At 42.5% G+C, this 21167-nt stretch overlaps 1 protein-coding gene across 2 annotated transcripts; it reads right to left on the bottom strand.

Annotated features, from left to right (window-relative positions):
- Positions 1–759: 759 nt before the first annotated feature.
- impg1b (interphotoreceptor matrix proteoglycan 1b) lies at positions 760–20756 on the bottom strand. 2 transcript variants are annotated; one of them, XM_048270893.1, is made up of 19 exons: positions 20095–20756; positions 17536–17760; positions 16954–17120; positions 16832–16863; positions 16585–16625; positions 16435–16478; positions 15856–16008; positions 15130–15188; positions 14651–14826; positions 14331–14558; positions 10201–11021; positions 9743–9826; positions 5241–5460; positions 4409–4619; positions 3836–4021; positions 3512–3701; positions 2535–2618; positions 2116–2149; positions 1470–1549 (listed from the first exon to the last, which is right to left on the bottom strand). In XM_048270893.1, exons 1-18 carry the CDS (start codon positions 20159–20161, stop codon positions 2138–2140), a joined length of 3000 nt encoding a protein of 999 aa, XP_048126850.1. In that variant the 5' UTR covers positions 20162–20756; the 3' UTR covers positions 1470–1549; positions 2116–2137. The 2 variants fall into 2 exon arrangements, with proteins under 2 accessions (XP_048126849.1, XP_048126850.1); XM_048270892.1 differs by lacking the exon at positions 2116–2149 and having other exon boundaries at positions 760–1549.
- Between the last annotated feature and the right edge of the window lie 411 nt (positions 20757–21167).

Raw genomic sequence — 21167 nt, 5'->3', positions numbered from 1 at the left:
CATTTGACTAACATGAGACTGGAAGATGGTTGGAGGTTATCTGAGATACGGTGCAGAGCTGTTCTTCAGGTCTGTTTGTGCTCCAGTGCTGCTTATTTATGATACTTGATCTCTCCTGTGTGGCACAAACACTATTTCATTATGTAAATCTGCTTAGTTCCCATAGTGGTGCAATGTGTTGCGACCTTGCCGCTGTTTTCAGCATCCAGAAGATGACTGATTGATTTGTCGTCCTCACTTAACAGGATTTCCTTTCTCATTTTGAGTCACTAGGGCTAAGCTAACGTTCCAAACTGCAGAGGGTCATTGCATTCCAGACGTGTCCATTTGTCGGCCGCACTGTGCTATCATAATAAACATAATTTCTCCCAACTTGTTATTCTGTTTTTCAAATGTTCTTCTCCTTCCCTGCTGTGACCTTGCATTGGTTAGAGAGCAGTGGACCTTAAACAGCTGGGTGGACTGTTCCCGATAGCTATATATTAGCCAGGCTGCTGTACCACTGTCACTATCGAGGGGCCAGGCAGCTGTGACATTAACTGCTGGAGCTGAAGCGCTATGTCCAATAGCTTTCATTTAGAGGATGCAACAGAAACAAACACGTGATGTATACACCTTCACGGTTCTAAAGGTCATTGTGGTAAGAGTCCACCAGATATTGATGATCCTTTAATGTAACTATTATAACACCTACAGTATATAAGACTTCTCATTATGTCTTTCAAGTGTGTTGTGTAATAGAAATGTTAGGCTTTGATTAAAAAAAAAGACTTATTTTATTGTCACAAAAAGTATAAAATCATTCATTTTTCACACATTGTTAATATTGTCACACATTTCAAATGGGATTTGATATGATCGCCACATGTGATTGGGAGGAGCAAGAGAGAAGGGTGGATGGCATTAAATATCACTAGATATGTGTAGATATGTGTGTAGATATGTGTATGGGGATATTTAATACGTGGGCATATGATTAAGGGGACATAAAAAGGAAGACATACTGTACAGTACTTCTGTAAATAGCAAGTAAGAAAAATAATAATAAGTAGCTTATTTTACATTCAGTTTCTTTTTGGGACTCTGAAGAAAGTTAGACAGCTATACATCTTCTTGTGTCCAGACATGATACCAGCAAGTGTATCCAATATGTATAAAACCTCATTGTGAGGGAAGAGAAACAACCTTTTTGACAAGGGTATATGACACGAAACAACATTCCTAGTCCTCAGTAGTACATGCTGCATGTGAGCGCATTGAGGCGGTATTTTAGACCAGTCAGGATTAGAACTGCATTCTCTTTTTAGTGTGAATCCTTGATTACTGATGTGAGATCTCCAGTCCCAGTTGGTCCTGTCCCCCTCAGCCAGAGGTCCAGCTCAGTTCACACACGGTCAGGAACAGCAGAGACCTTTGGTTCCTGTATTGCACTGTCAATCAGGGTGGCCTCGGAGGTCCACTATCATAAAACGGTCACTTCAAAACCCTCGCTGTCAGCTCCCCTCAGAAGGCAACAAGATGACCGATACTCATGGGCTATCCTCCATGTCTGGGCAAGGAAACAAGACAGAGGCAGAAACACAGTAAGAACCTCATTAGTTTGGTAAAGGAAATGCAAGTAGAGTGATGGAATTTGTGTAAGTACAGTCTTGAGCTGCTTTGTGTAAATGCTAGTTGCATTAAGTTGGTATAGGCAGGGTCAAGTGGACAGGCTGATCTCAGTACATATTATGTCACTAAATGCGTTTAGCATTCACTGCAAGTTTGATTGGGTAAGAGGAGAGTGAGAAAATGCCATTCACAGTTGTTAAGGTCAGAAAGCCTAGTTATTCGCTCATAATCAGCATTGGGAATAATATGTGGAATAATAACTTGTGTATGTTTTTTATGATAAAAATAAAATGTTAAATGATTGAATTTGGAAATGAACCTAACATATTTGTTATGAAAATAGTATTTATAATTATTATTATAATACTATTTTCTAAACCTTTGTTTGAAGTCTCTTATGTAAAATAGTTACTTATCACATATTACTCATTAATCTTTATCAAAAGGCATTGAACTTGACATTTGATTAATGGGCATGACAAGGTCAGATTTCAACTCTCTTACCTGAGCCCTGTGTCTTTCACATCTACAAATAATCCTGTATTTAATAATAGACGTAACAGTCATTAAACTGCCAGATATTCAGCTCTCCAAAATGCAGTCCTGATATAGCCTACTGTATTTGTTAGAATGGACCTGAAAAGAGGTTTAACCATTTTGAATGTTGCAAGTCCATGGTTTGATATTAACAGCTAAGACATACAACATGTGAGAGTCTAGGACTTGATGGAGGAAAAGATTAAAAAGGAAAAGCACACATCATTCCACATTCAGCATGTGGGGTGCACACACTGTTTCACACTGTGTATCTAACATACTCTGAGTCACTGCAGCATACATTAGTGTGTATCTCTTTTGATTGTCCTTATTCCCATCATAACATAAGCTGCCCTATGCTGAAGTGCATGTTTCCATTGCCTTACCTCATTCTGTGGGATGCAATGATGGAAATCGACTATGTCTGAAACTAGCTTGTCGGATCTGGTGGTGTAGAGCTGTCGGGGGATCTGGAACAGGCACGGAGGACAGCACAGTCAGCATCACAACACACAACGCATTTCTCTCAAGCAGGAAGCGGAGCAACTACAGCAATAAAAGCAGAAGCAAGCAGAGAGGTTGGCTTTGCAGCTATGCTAACTGCAAGCAGAGGTGTAGGTTTGGTGCAAAGAGATATGGCAGTGATAATTGAGGCTGGCTACTGGTCACACCTGCTAAGTCAATCCATGCAGAGCCATATGGGTCTAAATTTCAAGTCTCCTTTGGAAGAAAAACACCTAAACATCTGAAACATCTGTCATGTCTGAATTCGAGGGCCTTGTTTAAACTGTCAGAATACCCTAATGCTGCAATGATATGAGCCTGAGATGAACCTCTGCATCACAATTTAAGTCATTAGTGAGACTGAAATTAGGATTTACATGCCCCACCCAAAGAAAAAACCCTCACCGAAAATATAGTTGACTTGGTTGTCAATCAATGACATTTAATCTCTTCTCAGTATCTCATTAAGCTCTCATTAAGCTTAAGTAAAATCGTTGGATAGGGCCTACTCTGATGGACTGTTGGATTGATTACTTGTTTTCAGCACTGATCTGAAAACAATGAAAAACAACTGATTTTGTTCAGAATAAATCAAACCTCATTCTTTTGAAGAGTTCATATACGCCAGGGCATACTAGCTGTAAATGTTTTTGGGAAGGATTTATTGATTTTTTTAGCTACTTGGTTCTTTTGAAAAGCTACTGAATTCATTTGATCTAGTCTTTATCTATGCATGGAAAGAAAGTGCATGGTAATTCACCATAGTCAAAGAGCGTTAGTATATTTGAAAACCTAGCGGTGCAACTCAAATGGCTGTGGAGGGTTAGAGCAAGTGGATATAATAAGCTTTGCTCTTTACCTCAATGCTAACATGTATGTTTTCAACTGAGTGAAAGGTGTCTTGTTCAGAAACTTGGGAAGAACCTGCTTCCGAACCCAAGGGGTAGCGTATTCTAGCCACTTGGGTTAAGACACCATCATCATTCTGAAAAACTGGATTAACTCTCATTGAGCTCTCATATGGAGATATTCTCTCACTCTGAGTGTGCCTACAACATAAATGAGATGAGAATTTGAATACCATTCATACTGAAATGAAACAAAAAACACAGTACAGTATAGCAACACCTACTCTACGTAGGCATTCTCTAAAAGAAAAGCAAAGAGAAAGAGGCCTGCTTACACCAAAGTCACCGTCTTTCTGGTCCGTATACATTTCTTGTTTATGAGAACCAACAGGCCTATCACCGCGCAAACCAGCGCGAGGCCACCCACCAGGCAGGCTACGAGCAGGAGTGGGTCTATGGGTAGAGACACCAGCTCTGTGCAGCGCTCTCCATGGTAGTGCCAGAATTTACCTACAGGACATCTAGAACGGTCAAGAGAACACAGGGAGGGGTTAGAGGACCGCTGTGGAGGAGCCACGTACCCTCCAACTGTAACTGTGCCGCAGGATGAGTTACTGTTTGTCACACACAGTTGCCCATCTAGGACTTAAGGGATTTCACTTGATTCACTTTTACTACTGCGGGCACCTTTGGCTCCAATTCAATTCATCACTTCAGGGATTTAAAAAAAAAAAAAAAGAAGCAAAACAGGTAAAGACGCCAACACATTAACATTCACACAGAAACAACAAAAGAGTTACAGGGGCATACAAAACAAATACAAAAGAACTTAGTAAAAAGACAAATGTAACCAGAGGTAGTGGCCAGCTGGTCACTGCTCGGGGCGGAGCGGAGTGGCCCGAGGGTACCTGCATGTGGCACCGTGCCCGGCGATGATCTCACACTGGCCGTCGTTCAGGCAGTAGGCAGGGTCCAGCGCACAGATGCTCTGGCAGGGCAGGCCGTCCACCATGCTGTAGCCCGGGTCGCACAGGCACTCCGCCTCCATGGACCACGTGTTGATCACGCAGCGGGAGAACTCGTTGCACGCCATAAACTTGCACGGGTCCGCGTGGTCGGCTGGACAGCAGGCAGGAGGCAGCAGGAGGTTAGTGTTTATGACATGCAGTTTGCATGCCTGTCAGAGGGAGAGAACCCCTAACCTGACCACCCCACACCCACACACACACACACACACACACACACACACACACACACACTCACTCACACCACCTCCCTCACCTTCTCCCAGGGCACTCGAGGAGGGGGCAGGGGAGCACTCAAGGGCATTTTGATGGATGGGAGTGACAGTTTTAAACTAGGGTTTCATTAGGCGAGTAGGAAAACTCAGACCATAGGTGAGGCACTGAGCCATGATGCCAGAGAATATTAACATTTCCCAACCAACAATGTAGTAACTTTGACTCTAAGCATTTTTCATCACATCTGTGCCTCTCTGGATTTACGTGACACATAAAATATGACATTTGAAGCATCGAAATGATCTGAGATCACAAAAAATTCTAGGCGATGGTAGAAATGCATCATGCCATCTATCAGCTATAATTATAGGTCACATTATTGAGTCGAAAAGGAAATAAACTTGTGAATGCCCTTCTTGAAACCCACAGCATTACAGCGCTTGAGCATCTATATCTCATACAACGTCAGGAAAAGAAGGCTGATGACCATCCACCCTACCCGACTCCACATCCAGAGAGCCGCTGTCGATCTCCAGGTCGAGCCGATTGGAGGCGGCATTGCAGAACTCCTCCAGTACACAGGTCACTGCCTCCGTGACGTTGTAGGGCACCGGCTTCTCCAGTTTCATCTTACTATTCACCACCACGCTGCCGTTCCTGAAGTTGAGAATCTCAAGCTCTTTGAATCCTGTCAGATTTGATTGCAGATATGGCAGAAGCTGTGGAGGAAAAGAGAAGGAGAAGGAAGGGAAGAAAATAAGTCAGTACAGTCACCCGGCATGTCAGAGTATTGAATCATCCTCTCTCTTCAAAGCCACTCTCGCCAAAAAGCAATTTGTATCAAGAAAGTTTTTGGTAAATCTTTCTATGGTCTACAGACAATGTCAGATTTTGTCAAGATGGTTTTACTATGAACTGTTGATAAGTTAGTACTAGAAGAGAATAATTATTCGAGGTTAAATGCACACACAATGCACAATGCAGGCTGGATAGGTGATTCCATTCAACACAAGGACAATGGAAGTGAATAATTTTGTTGAATTGATTGAGTCTCTTTTTTGATTCAGGTGCACAATCATTTGTATGGCCTTGCCAAACTGGAAACAAAGCAGTGTCTTTCAGGATCAGCTCTCCAGCCCGCTGAAACACCAAAACAATTCAATCAATCTGAAACCCAAGGCTGCAAGGTTTACTAGTGCTTCAGAGTTCCTGAATGCATGTAGAATGTAAGATTTTGAGAGGCAAAATCCAAGGTGGTGTGGTTTTTAGGCATTGATTTTCCACGACCTCTGCCTCAAGCTACCATGTCTACAGTGCTGTGGAGAATTCATCTTTCAATTACAAGATTAATTATAGATTACACTGGAAAGGTCGCTCAACACATTAAATGGGGGCCTTGTGTAGCTTTACCAAAACATTAGGGTTTAATAGTTTCTGGGACCTAAAAAAGAATGTGCACCTGCATACCAACAACTCCTTTCATCTTACACACGTGTTACAATGATTGACCCGACTTAAAAACATGCTCTCAAAAACATTCTCAAATGTCAAGAAAAACAACAGCCTTTAATAAAATACAGCATAGCCACGCCGCTGTGCTTGACATTTGTTTACATAATGGTGTTTGAGGATCAGAGGGCTGCTATGCTTTTAGCACACCCTCTTCAAAAGGTGGAGTAGCGGATTAGAATGTCTTAGTGGAGAGGGCTCATGTCTGTATCCAAGGAGATAAGAGGCATTACAACCTGATCTGCCACTCCAAGTGCACTTCTCACCTCTCTGCTGGGCGCCAAGTCACTATAGGTATAATACACCACCCCACGAAGAACGCTGTGTTTCCCAGTAAGGGCTAAGCCAGCAAACCAGTGGCTGAAATAATTGGCTGGGCATACGTTTGCACCTTTGCATCCAGGTTTTTAGTAGGTGCCACCATGGCATTACTCCTAAGGTCACACAAGCACAACACAGAGGAACCAAAACACACCTCAATAATAGTTTTACATCGTTATCCCTCGGCCACACAACAGTCATGGCCCATTGGCCATACCAGTCCTAGGTTACACTTGTATCTACTGGTTGTTGGTTTGACTCCCAGATGATACAGTCCTGTTCTGTACTTGTCTTAAGACGTTTTAAGATGAAATGATTACTTTAACTCCATGATGGAATCATCTTACTTTGTGTCACCACCAAGCCATTTAAATCTCCATATCCAATTATATTGGTTGCAACACAAACCAGTAGAGACAGGGGTAAGAGAGGGGTATGCCAATTAGGCCCTGGGGAATCTGTCCAGTATATCTACTGAACTGCCTACTGTAGATAAAGAAAGCAAAGACAGAGTAGAAGGGCTCATGTCTGGGCGATCCTTTGATACCAGTCATACAGAATTTCAAATATAATGGATCCATGATTTGGCTTCCTGTGCTACTATGGAGTAACAACATCTATATTGTTTCAGTTTAATGTCCAAATCCTGATACATGAAGCAGTTTCAGTAGCCCTGTCATTTGGCACTGGATACACTATGCTAATGGGTCTCTACTGAGGTGTTCTATAATGTGTACTTACCAACGGAGGTGGACCTCTGACATTTAGATTTAGCAGTTTGTTTAATGCTTCACATAACCTTGTATTTGTGAAATGTGATCATTGGTTTGCGCAACCATTAATAATTGGAAATGGAGAATCAGCAACACTAAAATGTATTTTTTTCTAAGAACCATAAACATAAACAATTAGTGACAGCTACAGTCTAGTTCCTAAGGATTTTTCTCTTCCAGCCTGTAGATTTGGATATTTGGCCAATTCTCATGAATGATGTGAAAGCATACTTCTACTACTTCTACTAGAAGTGTGACCCGTGTTATTTATTAATTAATAATGAATATATCTCATACTTATGTGTGAACACAACATATACTCTATCTTATTTTCTGAGGCATAGGAGGAACAATTATAATAACAACAACCACAAACAAAATTCAGCAGCATGTGGACATAAATATTGAATTCAGATCATTGACATTTTCTGTTATAGCAATAATGCCATGTAGTACATTTCTGGCTAAACACAGGTCTGACCACTCATGCACACACACAGAGATGTAAAGTAACTAAGTAGAAATACTTAAGTACAGTACTTAAGTATGAATGGGGAGTATCTATACTTTACTTGAGTTGTTATGTTTCTTCCTACTTTTACTTTACTACATTTTTTCAAATTAAATGTATACTTTTAAGTAGAAAGTAGGCTAAAATAATGTGCAAATGAAAACAAATGCCACAGTTTTCATTCAGCATGATAGATATTCGCAACCCCAAGATTTTCTGACCTGATGTCACCAAGGGACACAGTAATGAATGAAGACATAGCAACATGGTTAAGGCCTAGCAAATAGAGCTAATACATAGCACACCAAGGCCTATGTAGGCTGTTGTTTATGGAGTGTGATGTAGCTGCCTTTCTAAACATGTTGCAGTGAAAAATGAATGGCAGTCATACCTTTGTTCAGGCTTCCAAGACATTGTGTATGAAGTGTAGGCACCAAGTTTGAAGGTGCTGCATGAACTTAATAGCCTATTCAAAGTTCTGACTGCTTTCTTTTTCATTAAAAGCATAGCGAAGGGAGGGGGTTGTCACTCCACTGGCCTTGAAAGCTCTACTTTCAGTACTTAAGCATTTTTTATAATGGGCTACTTGTCATACTTAAGTACTGTAAATAATACTTTAAGACTTTTACTTAAGTGGTATGCTTATAGAGTACTTTAACTTTCTGATCAAATATTTGTACTACTCAAGTGTGGGTTTCGGATATTTTATACAACTCTGCACACACACACACACACACACACACACACACACACACAACACACACACGGACACACCCTCTTGCACGTGTATCACCACACTGGCACACTGGCCCTAAGCTGATAGGAATCACCCAGTGTTCATGTAAAACATGCAGAGAGCTTATACAAATCAGCGTTACCTAAAGCCTCTTAGTTAGTCACTCAACAGCGAAGCATAGCGTGTACATTGTCACCTGATTCAGACCACCCTGGTCTTCCATTCTAAGTTGGTTCCACAGAAACCCAAGAGTATTCAGAAAAGCTTCATGACACCGGAAAACACGTTGTGACTTTACAGCTTAATGCTTTTAATATCTTGATCAAACTACTGATACAATTTGCTGTCTCCATCACACTCACAGCAGGAGCTCTCTTGCAAACAAGACTTTTCATCTTGTACACCACAGTGCCGAAGAACCCAAATTTTATAATTTTATAGAATTAGCTACATGTCCAGAGTACCTGTTACCACCCCCCCCATCTCCTGCCTCTCCAAACACTCTGAGACTGAATTTCACCATCAACCGTTATGCAGGAATTTCAGAGGTTTATTGGAATCCATATAAAAAGCATACAATGCAAACAAACACTTCACAAAAGAGACATTGGACCATTGAGGCTGATATAGATGCAGTTTCAGACAAACAACAGAATGGAATGAGCCTATTAGTAGTCTTTGGCTTTGTGGCTTCCAATCTCCTCAATCAAGACTAAGAGGTTCATATCAAAGGATTATAAGCTACTGTGCCATTCATAAGTTGGAGACCTCCTGTAACCCTAACATACCAGAGTTCCTCTGCAGCACAAGCTGAAGTACTGAGATACTGCACACATACACTGTAACAAGAGCAGGAGTTCCAGAAAACCAACAACACATGGAGAGCACACAAGATTAAGGCACAAAACACATCCCAACAAGGAGAACACAGAGCCAAAATTGAGCATTGTTTGATAAGAAATGTTAGTGTGGATTGCTGGTTAGTTATGGACAAACATGTATAGACATGGACAACATTTAAGATGATGGTTAATTATTTCCATGTCTGTGGAAACTGTTAAGGTTGCATCAGTTGCACTAGAAAAGTTAAGTTGTTAAATAAAGTTGGAAGCCTCTAGAATTCTAGAGATTGCAAAATCCCTCCAGTATACCGGTATAGAGGCTAATGTCCTCCCAGTTTCCGATTTAGTAGACGCTTCAGGAGTTGGAGTTTCCTCACGATCAGGCAACTGTCTCTAGTTGAAAAACAATTTAACCAGCAGTTTCACATGTTCTATTATTTGGGTTTACTTAAATCTGCATAATATCCATTGGATTCTGTATACATGCAGTATACATCACCCTTGCACATCACAGGTATTTTTTCATCTTCAGATACAAAAATACATTAAAAAAAAAATAGACATGAGCACCCTTAATTTAATAATTTCTTTACAGAAGATCCCTTTTTTAAAAAATCAAATAAAGTTTAACTTCCATGACAAAAATATCCAGTGACTTTTTGTTCATTTTGGCTTGTTTCATTCACATGAGCCTGGTGCTAAGTATACAAAAGCAGGAGAAAGGCATGCAGGCAAATGATAGGAATCACATAAATATGTTTACCTACCAGCTCAAGGAATGTGTTCTCCAGGGATTTGTACTCGGGGGAGCTCTTGTCGAACAGGTCGTCAGAAAAAATCATGTTAGTGACTCTTAAGCTAAAGAACACCACCAGATCATTGGCCTGGTTGGAAGCTACCATGGACGGCGTAGTCAAGAGTCTGAGTTGTGGAGGCGCAGTCCCAGTCTCGTTTGTCTCGGGGGCGTCCCCACTGCTGTAGTCCAGCATCTCAGTCTGTTCCCTGTCCTCTTGCATGCCCTGGTCGTTGTCTAGGACTTCAGCTTTTGGAGAAAGTGAGGCAGTGGCTGGAGCTTCCTGGCCTTCCTCCTCTGTTAGTGGAATAGCTGGGGTTCCAGTGTCTGCAGTGGAGCTGGGTTCCGAGGGGACCTCTATGGGTTCTAAGACTGTGGGTTCAGGGGGGATTTCTACTGGTCCAACTGGTTGTATCGTTGTCTCAACAGAAGGGACGTCCATGGGCAGGTCAGGCTCAGGCGTGCTAGGGACTGAGGGAGCTTCTACTGGTTCTACAGGCTCAATACTAGTTGGGCCTGAAGGAGCCTCTACTGGTTCCACTGACTCAATAGTGTCAGTTACTGAAGGTGCCTCAACGGTTTCTACAGATGCAGATGTGGTAGGTACAAGAAAAGTGTCTGTAGTTTCAATGGCCTTAGTAGTTTCCTCCATCACGGCACCCCCAGAGGGAGGGACAGTGGCTGCTGCTTCAAGTTCTACTTCATTATCATCCAACTCCATAGGTGCTGTGAAGTTTTGATCTACTCCCTCATCCAAGTCTTGTGGTAAGGCCTCCTCAGGTGTTGTATCAACTCCTTGGGAAACAAAATAATGCATCAGACACTGTTCAATCACAATGCATGGTCTAGTTTCAAGAGACACTGACTTTCTGAGAAGAAAACTATTCACCTGGCACAGATGTACAATAGGTAATGAATTGCTTCAGGTAAAGGATAGCTTTCTACAGTTAGATATTAGGCTAAATAATAGTTTCATTATCATCATGCCCAGGGACGGATTAAACAAATATGGGCCCCTGTGCACAATATCAAAAAAGGCCCCCCCTCCCCCTGACCGCGACCAGCCAGTCTCTTTGCTGTCGCTGTGCAGGCAAATGTACTACATTATGTCATATATTATAACTCAGGCCCACACAGTGAATTCCAGCAGCGACATTTTTCAAACAGTCTACAGCAACATTTTTTCACTTAACGGACCGGACAACAGTTGTCATATTTCTGACGGACCGGTAGCAGGGACGTTGATAGTAAAGGTGTTTGAGTCGTGACTCACTCGGATCTTTCACCCGTGTCTTTAAATTAACCCATGAGTCGTGAGTCTCTAGTATCATTAACTCGGATCAGTTATTGAGTCCTACTACAATTCAATCTAAAACGATAAACAGCGCCACACACAAACCTCTTGCAACATTAGCTAGCCTCCTAGCCCTAGCCATTGTAGCTGCCAAAAATGTAACAATTTCGTAGGCAACCACAACTCCACAAATCAACTCAAGCGACTGAGTGAGCAGGCAGTCCGAGATAACTGGTTAACTTCCCGCAGAGCCGGAAACATTGCAGACTCACAGACCATGGGACTCAGATTGGAGCGGCTGAGTAGCAATCGGGTTAGTCGGATCAGCCCGGCGGTTAGGCTACGTTGAGTACGAGTCAGTCGAATCAGCCCGGCTACGCTTGTCATGAGTGGATCTGCGAGAGCGAGTAGCTCCTCCTCGAGGTGAAAAGCAATTCCACAACAAAAGCCATTCTTTCACTTCTGAAATAACATTCAATGTTCTGCATGTAGCCTAGACATAATTAGATTTGGTGTATAGATGTAGCATATTAAAATGCAATTAGGTCGTGCAGACAGTCCGAACTGCACGCTCATGTAGCTGCTTGAGTATCTACCCGGGTCAGTCGAATCAGCCGGGCGGGCCGGTTACGTTGTTATGAGTGCGAGTCAGCCGAATCAGCCGGCTACATGAGTGGATCTTTAGAGGAGCCGGTAACTCCTCGCCAAGGTGAAAAGCAAATTCACAACAAAAAGCCATGCTTTCACTTCTGAAATAACATATGTTCTGCACGCATAGCCTACTTTAAAATGCAATTAGGTCGCGAAGACAGTCCGAAACATTGCAAGCTCTGTATGGAGTTGCTTGTGTAGGCTAGCCTACCTGGGTCATTTGGATCAGCCGGGCGGACCGGTTCACGCTTATGTTGTTATGAGTGCCAGTCAGTCCGAATCAGCCGGCTACATTGTCATGAGTGGATCTGTAGACCCGGCCCGTAGCCTAGTTTCTACTCGTGTCAAGGTGATAATAATAATAGGCCTAATGAGAATAGTAGTAGTAGTAGTAGTAGCAATAATAATAATAATAATAATAATAACAATAATAATAATTTATTCACTGCAGGGCATTTCTACGTTCCTGTTTCTATGTCTACATTGAAAGTCAATTGCTTAGGCTAGGTTAAGACAATAAATAAACAGTCTGGCTCAAACTGCTTTCTTTCCCGTGTGTGGGTGGAGGTTTTGATGCTATTATATTAGGCTATTTTATATTATATTATATTATATTATATTATATTATATTATATTATATGATATTATATTATATTAGGCTACCTAACAGTATAGCTATGATTAATAGTAATATTAGTTGCCTAGTATTAGCAGCCTATAATACTTAGAATACTTAGAATAGATTCCTAGTAGCCTACTATGAGTATATAGTAGTGGTAATAAACATTGTAGCAGAGTAGCATTAGACCTAGGCAAACTTTTCTATTGTTAACAAAACAACAACAAATAATTAATTATTATAATATAGGCTACCCTCTCTGTCAATAAGATCAACATTTCTGAACATGAGCACCAAAAAGATGAACAATGTGTGGATGCACTTTGACCAGGAGAGCAAAACTCTAAAGTCTAAATGCAAGTACTGCAAAAACCTGGTTTCAAATCATGGAGGATCCACATCCAACATGAGAAGGCACTTAATGAAATGAAGCACCCTACTGCACTGCTTGAACGTAGGACTGAATTTCTTTGCGATTTAGCAATACTGACTCAAGTGACTCGTTCAACCCGGATCAGTTTAGTGAGTGACTCAGAATAACCCGGATCCTTAAAAGGAATCGAGTTTGACAGGCATAGTTGATAGTAATTTGTGAGAGGTGGTGCTGATCATATTACGGGAGGTTCGGGGGTGTGTCCCCAGGGAAAATGTCGAAATTATGGCTGTTAAATATACCCTTTTAACGCAGTTTGGAATGGGCATACAAACTTTAACAGAGCAAGCAGGGCCCGTTTTCTGTCTGACTCCGGTGACGTGAACATTGGCTACCTGCATGATAAGGTTTTCACGTTAACAGTGGAGATGTTAGCAGAACTATAGCGTTTGGTAAATGGAGATGCAGATCATCTCCCTAATTAATTTCTTTGCGCAACAGCCCACATTATGCGCTCACTCCAGAGAGACGAGTGAAATAAGTGTAGCCTAGGCCTATCTGTCATCGGCATCGCCATAGGCTATTTGCTACGACATAAGCTACTGTTAGGCCTACAACAAGTCGCGATTTATTAGGCTATCCAATCGCTATGCTGTTTTCATGAACATTGCAGGAATCCACTTTATTCACCTACCCACGAGAGGGTCAGTTTCACTTTCGCAAACACGCATACACATTGAATGAGCACTCATAGCCTAACACTTGCACCTAATGTTATGCCTCTATATTTTATGAATTAAGAAGTATTTATTGATCAGGAAAACATTTAGTTTATTTTTCTTTCGGTCCGCGGTTCCATAACACCATTCAGTTGTGCCGCAAATTAACAAACAGAAGCACCGGGCATAATCTAGCCTAAATTCACGGCATTTTTTTTTTTAAAATCGAGGGCCCCCATTGGCTGAGGGCCCCTGTGCACGTGCACACTTGGCACAAACCATGATCCGTCCCTGACCATGCCCTATATACTGTCAAACTGAATCCATTTCATTGACCCAGATTTTAACGTCTCAGTCAGATTAACATGCACGTCTATTCTCTGTTTGGTCAACATCTGGGGTAGGCTATACATCTCAGGGGCGGCATTGATTTAAATGGGAATTCTACCTTCTGTCTCCTGTTCATCAGGCATGAGATTCTGGAGCTCCGAGTCCCCCTCTGTGTCCTCCACCACAGGTGTCTCGGCTACCTCATCTATCTCCTCATCCACAAACTCTGGTACTGCATCAGGCACAGTCTCGTCCATGACGTCTTCAGGTACTACTTCACCACCATCAGGGGCAGCTGTGTCCTCTGCTGCCCCCTGCTCTTCCCCTCGCTGAGTGGGTACGGAGTCTGGAAACAGATATTGGGGGAGTATTTGACTAGCTAACTTAGCTCTTAATACAGCACAACGGCTGCTTGTGTATCCTAAAGCAACACCTTACCTGAGACAAAACTGAGTGAGAGGATGTCCACCGGAAGTGACGTGTCCTCACTCAGGGCTTTGGCTACGAGTTGCCTCAAGTCCATTTCAGTGGGTGGCTCCGCCGCTTCTCCACCCGGCTCAGTGGGGTGGCCATTCTCAAAAACTACAGCATAATGGACAGAGACCTCCTCGGGCCTAACAAACAAAAGCAGGCCAGCAGAGGAGAAGCGAGCTCAATTAGCATTGACTAACGTCAACAACATGAAAGACTAATTAACCTCATAACATGTGGTTATGATGTATGGCAATTTGTCTGTCCAAATAATAATACATTGAGGGGAACTACTGTGGCATTTTGAATACAATTTGTGTGCATCCATTCCTAAGGCACTTTCACTACCAATCTGTTCATTTAAGAAGGAAGCTGTTTGTGTGAAACGGCAATTTGCTGGCTCAATGGAGGGTTATATCAGTGAACTTTCACTGTTAAAAACCCACCGAAATCCCAACATCCGAATCTCTTTAAATCCAGGGAGTTTGTCCAAGATGTGTACCATCTATGGGAGAAGAAACCAAACAAAACAGTGCTAATGTTACGTGTGTATTTAATTAAAAAGTCTTGCTTGATTAAAACACTTCACTTGCTAATCCTTTTGATAACCGTATAGCAAACATGCTTCAATTTAACAATCGCATTCTGGTGTGAAATAAAGCCTCTGAGTTTTTTTCCTCTGGTATTTGCATGCTCATGACCTTTGTACAAAACAATGCCTTGAATAAAATATTTAATCAATCAGAAATATTTCCTCATTATCATGCATAGCCATAGTGCCATTGTACAAATTGGCAGCAGTCTTTTGAAGTTGCCCAACGCTTTAGTCGGCTTTATCATATTTTGACCCTTTACAAAAGGCCAAATTAAAACCCAAGCTAAGAATCTGGTTTAACAAATCCATGCATTTGCAGTCAAAGCTCTAAATACAAGAGCCTTTACAACAGATCCTCCCAACTATTTATTAGGGAAGATTTATTCTGCTCCAGAGTTATGGCCGAACGGCGCAAGGCATGCAAAATCCATTGATCCAGAGCATATTTTCATTGAACACAGAATGTGAGGACTCTGGCTAGAGGCCATCTGTATTGTCCTTGAATGTGGACTAAAACAAAGACTGCCTAAGGAATGTCTGAGTATAAATCCCAACTCATCAGATCTTATGAGCTTACCTGCTCATGGAGAGTCTGTGTTATGTCGTGGTACTGGGGGGTGTCAGGGTCAGCCAGAAGCTCACTATAGCCTTGTTCCACTATAGTCACACTGAACTCCACTATGATCTGCTCATCCACCTCCTCAGGAATGACGTTGGGAGCCTCTGTTTTCTAAAAGACAGAGTGACAGCATTAGGTAAGTGGAAACATGACACAGCCTTTTGGCCTTGCCCACAGACTTGGCACAGTAGGGCGTCAGGCTACTGGCCCAGTGAGTGGGCATGACCTCAGCTACCACAGTAACTGCATTACAGGGGGATTGGCCAACTGGCCGCAACCCCACAGGACATTCACAGCTAACTGAAACAGCGCTGGGAGGGAGTCGTGATTAGTATTAAGGACTTATCCACAGGCATAACTGTAGGCCCATTTTAGGAAATTTCTCAATATCAATTTCCTTCAGTTTCTTTTTATTATTTTTCAAGCATTTGTTCATCCCATGTTAACTTTGTCATGACAACAAGTCTTGTTCCACTTTGAAAGGGTGATACACTCTGCAGTTTGGGCTTTGAAACTCTGTATCAGTCTCAGCCTCACCTCTTCAGTTTCAATGATCAGTAGCTCGGCGGCAGTCTTTGAACCTGTGAGGTAGTAATGAGCCAGACATTAGTAATGTTACAGCCAGAAGACAGAGAGAATTCTTTCTTTCATTTTAGCAGCTCCTTTCAATATAGACTGATGACTCACACTTCTCTCCAGCAGGCTTGTGTGTTGCCAAAGGAAAACCACTGGTATAAGGAGAAAAAAAGTTATGACATTATGACAATTGCATACATTGGGCTATTTAAATTCAATGAAACACTATTTAGTACCAAACAACTTCATCAGAGCATGTATTTTACAAACACTATTTCAGTAAAACCTTGACTTAATAAAAATGTCAGTGTGAGAGACTTTTTTTCCCAAATTTGATTAAATGAATTCAGTTCCTTACCTCACCAGCTGGAGCTCTGTGGGATTCACCCTCTGTGGGGAACAACAACATTGTTAGGTGTGATCCATTATCCTGCCACAGTGAAACTCAAAGTTTCGCACAGAGTCAGCAAAGGTCCTCACCTTTGCAACCATGTCGAGATGCTCCTGGTTGCTGCTGAAGTTTCTGACCAGGTCATCTACACAGAGAGAGTCCCTTTGACAGGCCTCCACCCACTGATGGTACTCGATAGTGTCAGGGACTCTGTCCAGAAAGATCTGGAACGCCTCCCATACCGCCTCCTGACAAACTGAGCAGTGAGACACATCTCTCAGTCTTAGTTTTTTGTCAAAGGTCCTCTATTATAATTGCATCTCTCTATCTCTCTCTCTCTCTCTCTCTCTCTCTCACACACACACACACACACACACAAACACCACTTTTGTACCAATTTGCTTTGGAATGCTTGCTGTTCATTCTAGTACAATACTGCGACTTTTCCAGCTATGAGATTAAAAAATAGCAAACCTATGTTTCATCTAAGCCTCAAAACTAAAAGTACTGAGCCAAGGCAACATCAAAGCAAACGCATATTTATCAATAGGCCTACAAGCTAAAATTAGAGATAGGGATTTTGTTGTGGTGTAGGCTAGATTTTCACGTTCGTGACCTATAATTCAACAATAATTTATCTAATTCCATGGTTCCCAGTGGGGCTGGTTTACCTCTCATCCTGTAGTAGGCACGGTGGCTGGCTATGACCTCCGACATGGTCTCCTGAGGACACACTTTCACCCCAGTGTTGAAAACAGTGGACCTCTTCATCCTCGTGGTCCTCAGATCGTGTACTGCCGTATCGCCCGTGCTCCGTTTAACAACTGGTCGTAACGTTTCCAGGAAGTGTCTGTACTTGACGTTCCTGATTCCTGACAAATCTTGACTGTTGGTGTCTTAAAAACAAACAAGAGTGGCCAAGAATAAGATAATCAAGTCTTTTAACAATGAGTCTGTATAAGAGTGCCAAATGGCTAGAATGAACAGTTGTTTATCTTTTTTGGTGATCACATGAAAGTATGTTTGTATGTACAATGTTCATTTAATAGGATTAGAGTCGGAAGAGCTCACGATCTGTTGTAATACCACCATGGCAGATGTTAAGGAGCCTACGCTGCAGAACAGATAGAACAGCCATACAGTAGGTCTGTTTAAGTGAGTGGTGTCAAAACAGTCAAAGCCTTTTTAAAGTGTTCACGATGGTGCCCTTTTCCAATGAGCTCTGTTAGGAGATTATCATAATTTTAGCATATCACTACAGTTATATAGCAACTATGTAAGGCTGTTTGACTATATACAGTATGCCATTTAAACTCAAATGTCATATAATACAGTGGAAATGCAAGTGTACTGTGAATGAATGTCTAAAACATTTTTACACTTTGTTGTCTCACCACTGCCAATGTAGAGCCACCAAGATGATATGATACCAGCTACTTTGTGCCAATATGCCCATCACCAAGTCCTCAAACCAGGTCTGATGGACACTATAATCTTAGTGATTCTCTAATATGAACTTATCTATCACCTACTGGGTCTGTTCCTGTGTGCATAATGTAAATACATTGTATCATGTATTTGCTATTCAACTACTGCATCGAAATATCACATTCTTTGTTGTAACTCTGATCCACTGTAATCAAATCAGTCAACCAGCAAACTTTTCTTATTTACTTCCACACTGAAAACTTTACAACCTCCCACTGCTGCACTGCCAGGTAGTGCCATGCAATTAGGCAAGGTCATTAGGCCAGAAAGCATAGGCTCTCCATTCAAGGAGGCCATTTTCTCAAGATCGCAGCATTGTGTGACCAGGTGGTAAACTTCAGACTTCAGACTTCAGGCTGTTCTTAAGACCTTAAGCCTTAAGGGGTCAGCGAATGGCACACTGCTGCTCCTGTGCTCCCTGCCTGCGGATTAAGAGCCCAGGTTTGACAGCAAGTGGCGTAAACGATATCAACACCATAGCTTTTGGCCCAGGTTTGTGTGGGTCACTGACGTCTCTCAATAATAGAGCTTAACAATGCCAATGTGTGAACAGAAATGGTCATTCCAACGGATGACCTACGACGAGAGTGACCAATCGAATAGTGAGTGGTAGGTCACCATGGGATGGCTTTTAGCATTCACACATCTTCTGGGTCATAGAGCACAGCCTAGCCTATGCAGATGACATAAGAGGCCCACAAACACAACACAAGCTGGCGTGGCAATTGCTGATAAGACTTCGGCTGCCTATTAAAGGCAAGCACCACAAAGGAGAGCAATCTTCTATTTGACATCTCTTTGACAAGTAATTGACAAGTGGAAACAGGCTGTGAGCCTTGCACATGTGCCTACACGAGGAGAGAGAGAGGGGGGCTAAATGGGCCCTTGTTATGAGCGAGCACAGTGGCGGCCTCACAGAGAAGCTACAAGTCAGAAAAGATTAACGTCCCACACGGCCACAAACAGAATGCCTTTGTTTCCCTGCCCACTAATGAATGAATCGGACAAACACTGTGGCCAAACATGTTTTTCATGTTTTTGAGGTAGAAAATGCACAAAAAAACTTCACAAGCTTGGATTCTTTGTGCTCTTTGATGATGAAAGTCTGAGTTTGCATCAGTGAGTTGGATCTTCATTATTTCATTAGGGCATTAATTAAAGATTGTGGAGTATCAACAGATGGTGTAAGGAAAAAGTGGTAAAGATAAAACATATCAGAACAGTTAATTTACAAAATTACACTTAAGTCAAACAGCAATTGAAATGTTTGACTTAAAATAAATATTCCAGACACAACAGAAGACAAACTACACAGAAGGGGGCATTGCACTGAACATAATTATAATTAACAAATTATGAATTAGTAAGTTAGTTACTTAACAAACAAAAGGGTCTACCACTGTTTCTTTTATGTCCTGTAGATTCTTTAGGTAAAATAGAAACTCTACCGTTGCTCTAAACTGAGGGAGGACATGATGATGCATTTGGTGTTGCACAACTTCTACTAACAAAGCTATTTTTGTCCACCTCCTGTGGTTTGTGTATATTCCCTCCCCAAGCGAAGAGAGACTGGCCGGTACCTGTACTCTGAGTCAATGCAGAAGAAGCACACTCATGCGTAGAGCTATACGTCTCTCACTGTCAGACAGCACCTGCACACTCATCGGAATTCCATGAGAGCATAGAAACAAGCACCAGCCACTACCAGGTGTCACTGCAGACTCCCTGGGGTGAAGGCTTACCTTTGATTGTGGTCACTTGGAGGGTGAACAGGAACAGAAAGATAAATAGTCCTGTTTTCAATGGCATGGTGAACTTCAGGATGCGCAATTGGTCATTTGGAAAGGGTGTGGGAGAAAAAAAGTATTTTTTTTTATCTTGGATCCATGGGTAAAAAGCAAACTCTCCGATGCCTGAATATCCAAGATGCCATTAAAAAAGGTGCTCTCTGTCCTGCAGTAGGCTTCGGGTAAACAGATCCAAGGTAGATGGCCGGGGGGCTTCTGCGTGACGTTTGATCCCTGGAGACGTCCTAGGTCCTCCCGTAGCGATGTCCAGAAACGCTGACGTCCTGCAGACCCTTGGGGGCTGGAATTGTGACTCGTGGGGTTAAACGGCGCTGCTCCTGAGTGTGACAGTAGTGACGAGGTTAAAAAAGCAGGCTCCCTTTTGGGACTAATCTGTTTACCTTGCGCTCGCAACCTAATCCTACTCCCCGGCCCACGTGGGGGCCTATCTTCATCCTGTTAGGTGCCTTCTGGACCAACATCTGTTAGCCAGGCAGCCGCGAGAGGGCTACCCCCAAGGAGACCCGGAGCGCTGCTCTCTTCACAGGCAGCCCCAGCACGTTTTCCCCTAGACCTGGCCTGCTCTGCTTCAGCTCTGGCTCTCCCCCTGGACTGTGCCAGGCTCTCTTGACTGCCAAACTATGTGGGAACTATGCAACTCTCTTGGCTTAGACAATGTGCCTTATCCCTTCCCACCAGAGTGTGGCAGCTGATCTGGCCTCCCCTCCTCTCCCCTGTATGTGTGTGAGTGAGTGAGTGAGTGTCTGTGTGTGTGTGTGTGTGTGTGTGTGTGTGTGTGTGTGTGTGTGTGTGTGTGTGTGTGTGAGAGAGAGAGAGAGTGTGTGTGTGTGTGTGTGCGTGTGTGTGTGTGTGTGAGAGAGAGAGAGTGTGTGTGCGTGTGTGTGTGTGTGTGTGTGTAGGTGAGTGTGTGTGTGTGTGTGTGTGTGTGTGTGTGTGTGGATGTGGTCCTGTGGTCTCCAGTCCACTTCCTTAGGACAGAAGAGGATTACTGGCTCACTGCTTGTGTT

Source organism: Alosa alosa, chromosome 19 (genome assembly GCF_017589495.1).
Source record: "Alosa alosa isolate M-15738 ecotype Scorff River chromosome 19, AALO_Geno_1.1, whole genome shotgun sequence".
NCBI lineage: Eukaryota > Metazoa > Chordata > Actinopteri > Clupeiformes > Clupeidae > Alosa > Alosa alosa.
The sequence above is the reverse complement of the archived record's forward strand: the minus strand, read 5'-3'. Positions and strand labels throughout refer to the sequence as shown.

Bases quoted from the DNA above. Each gene is read 5' to 3' on its own strand.
- impg1b (XM_048270892.1), bottom strand. From the start codon at position 20,161: ATGCCATTGAAAACAGGACTATTTATCTTTCTGTTCCTGTTCACCCTC. The intron at 3,702-3,835 runs GTAAGCAGGCCT...TTTATGTTGTAG, and splicing joins AGAAAGACGGTGACTTTGGT to GCACACTCAGAGTGAGAGAA. The intron at 1,550-2,534 runs GTAAGGCAATGG...TTCCTTGCCCAG, and splicing joins ATTGCATCCCACAGAATGAG to ACATGGAGGATAGCCCATGA.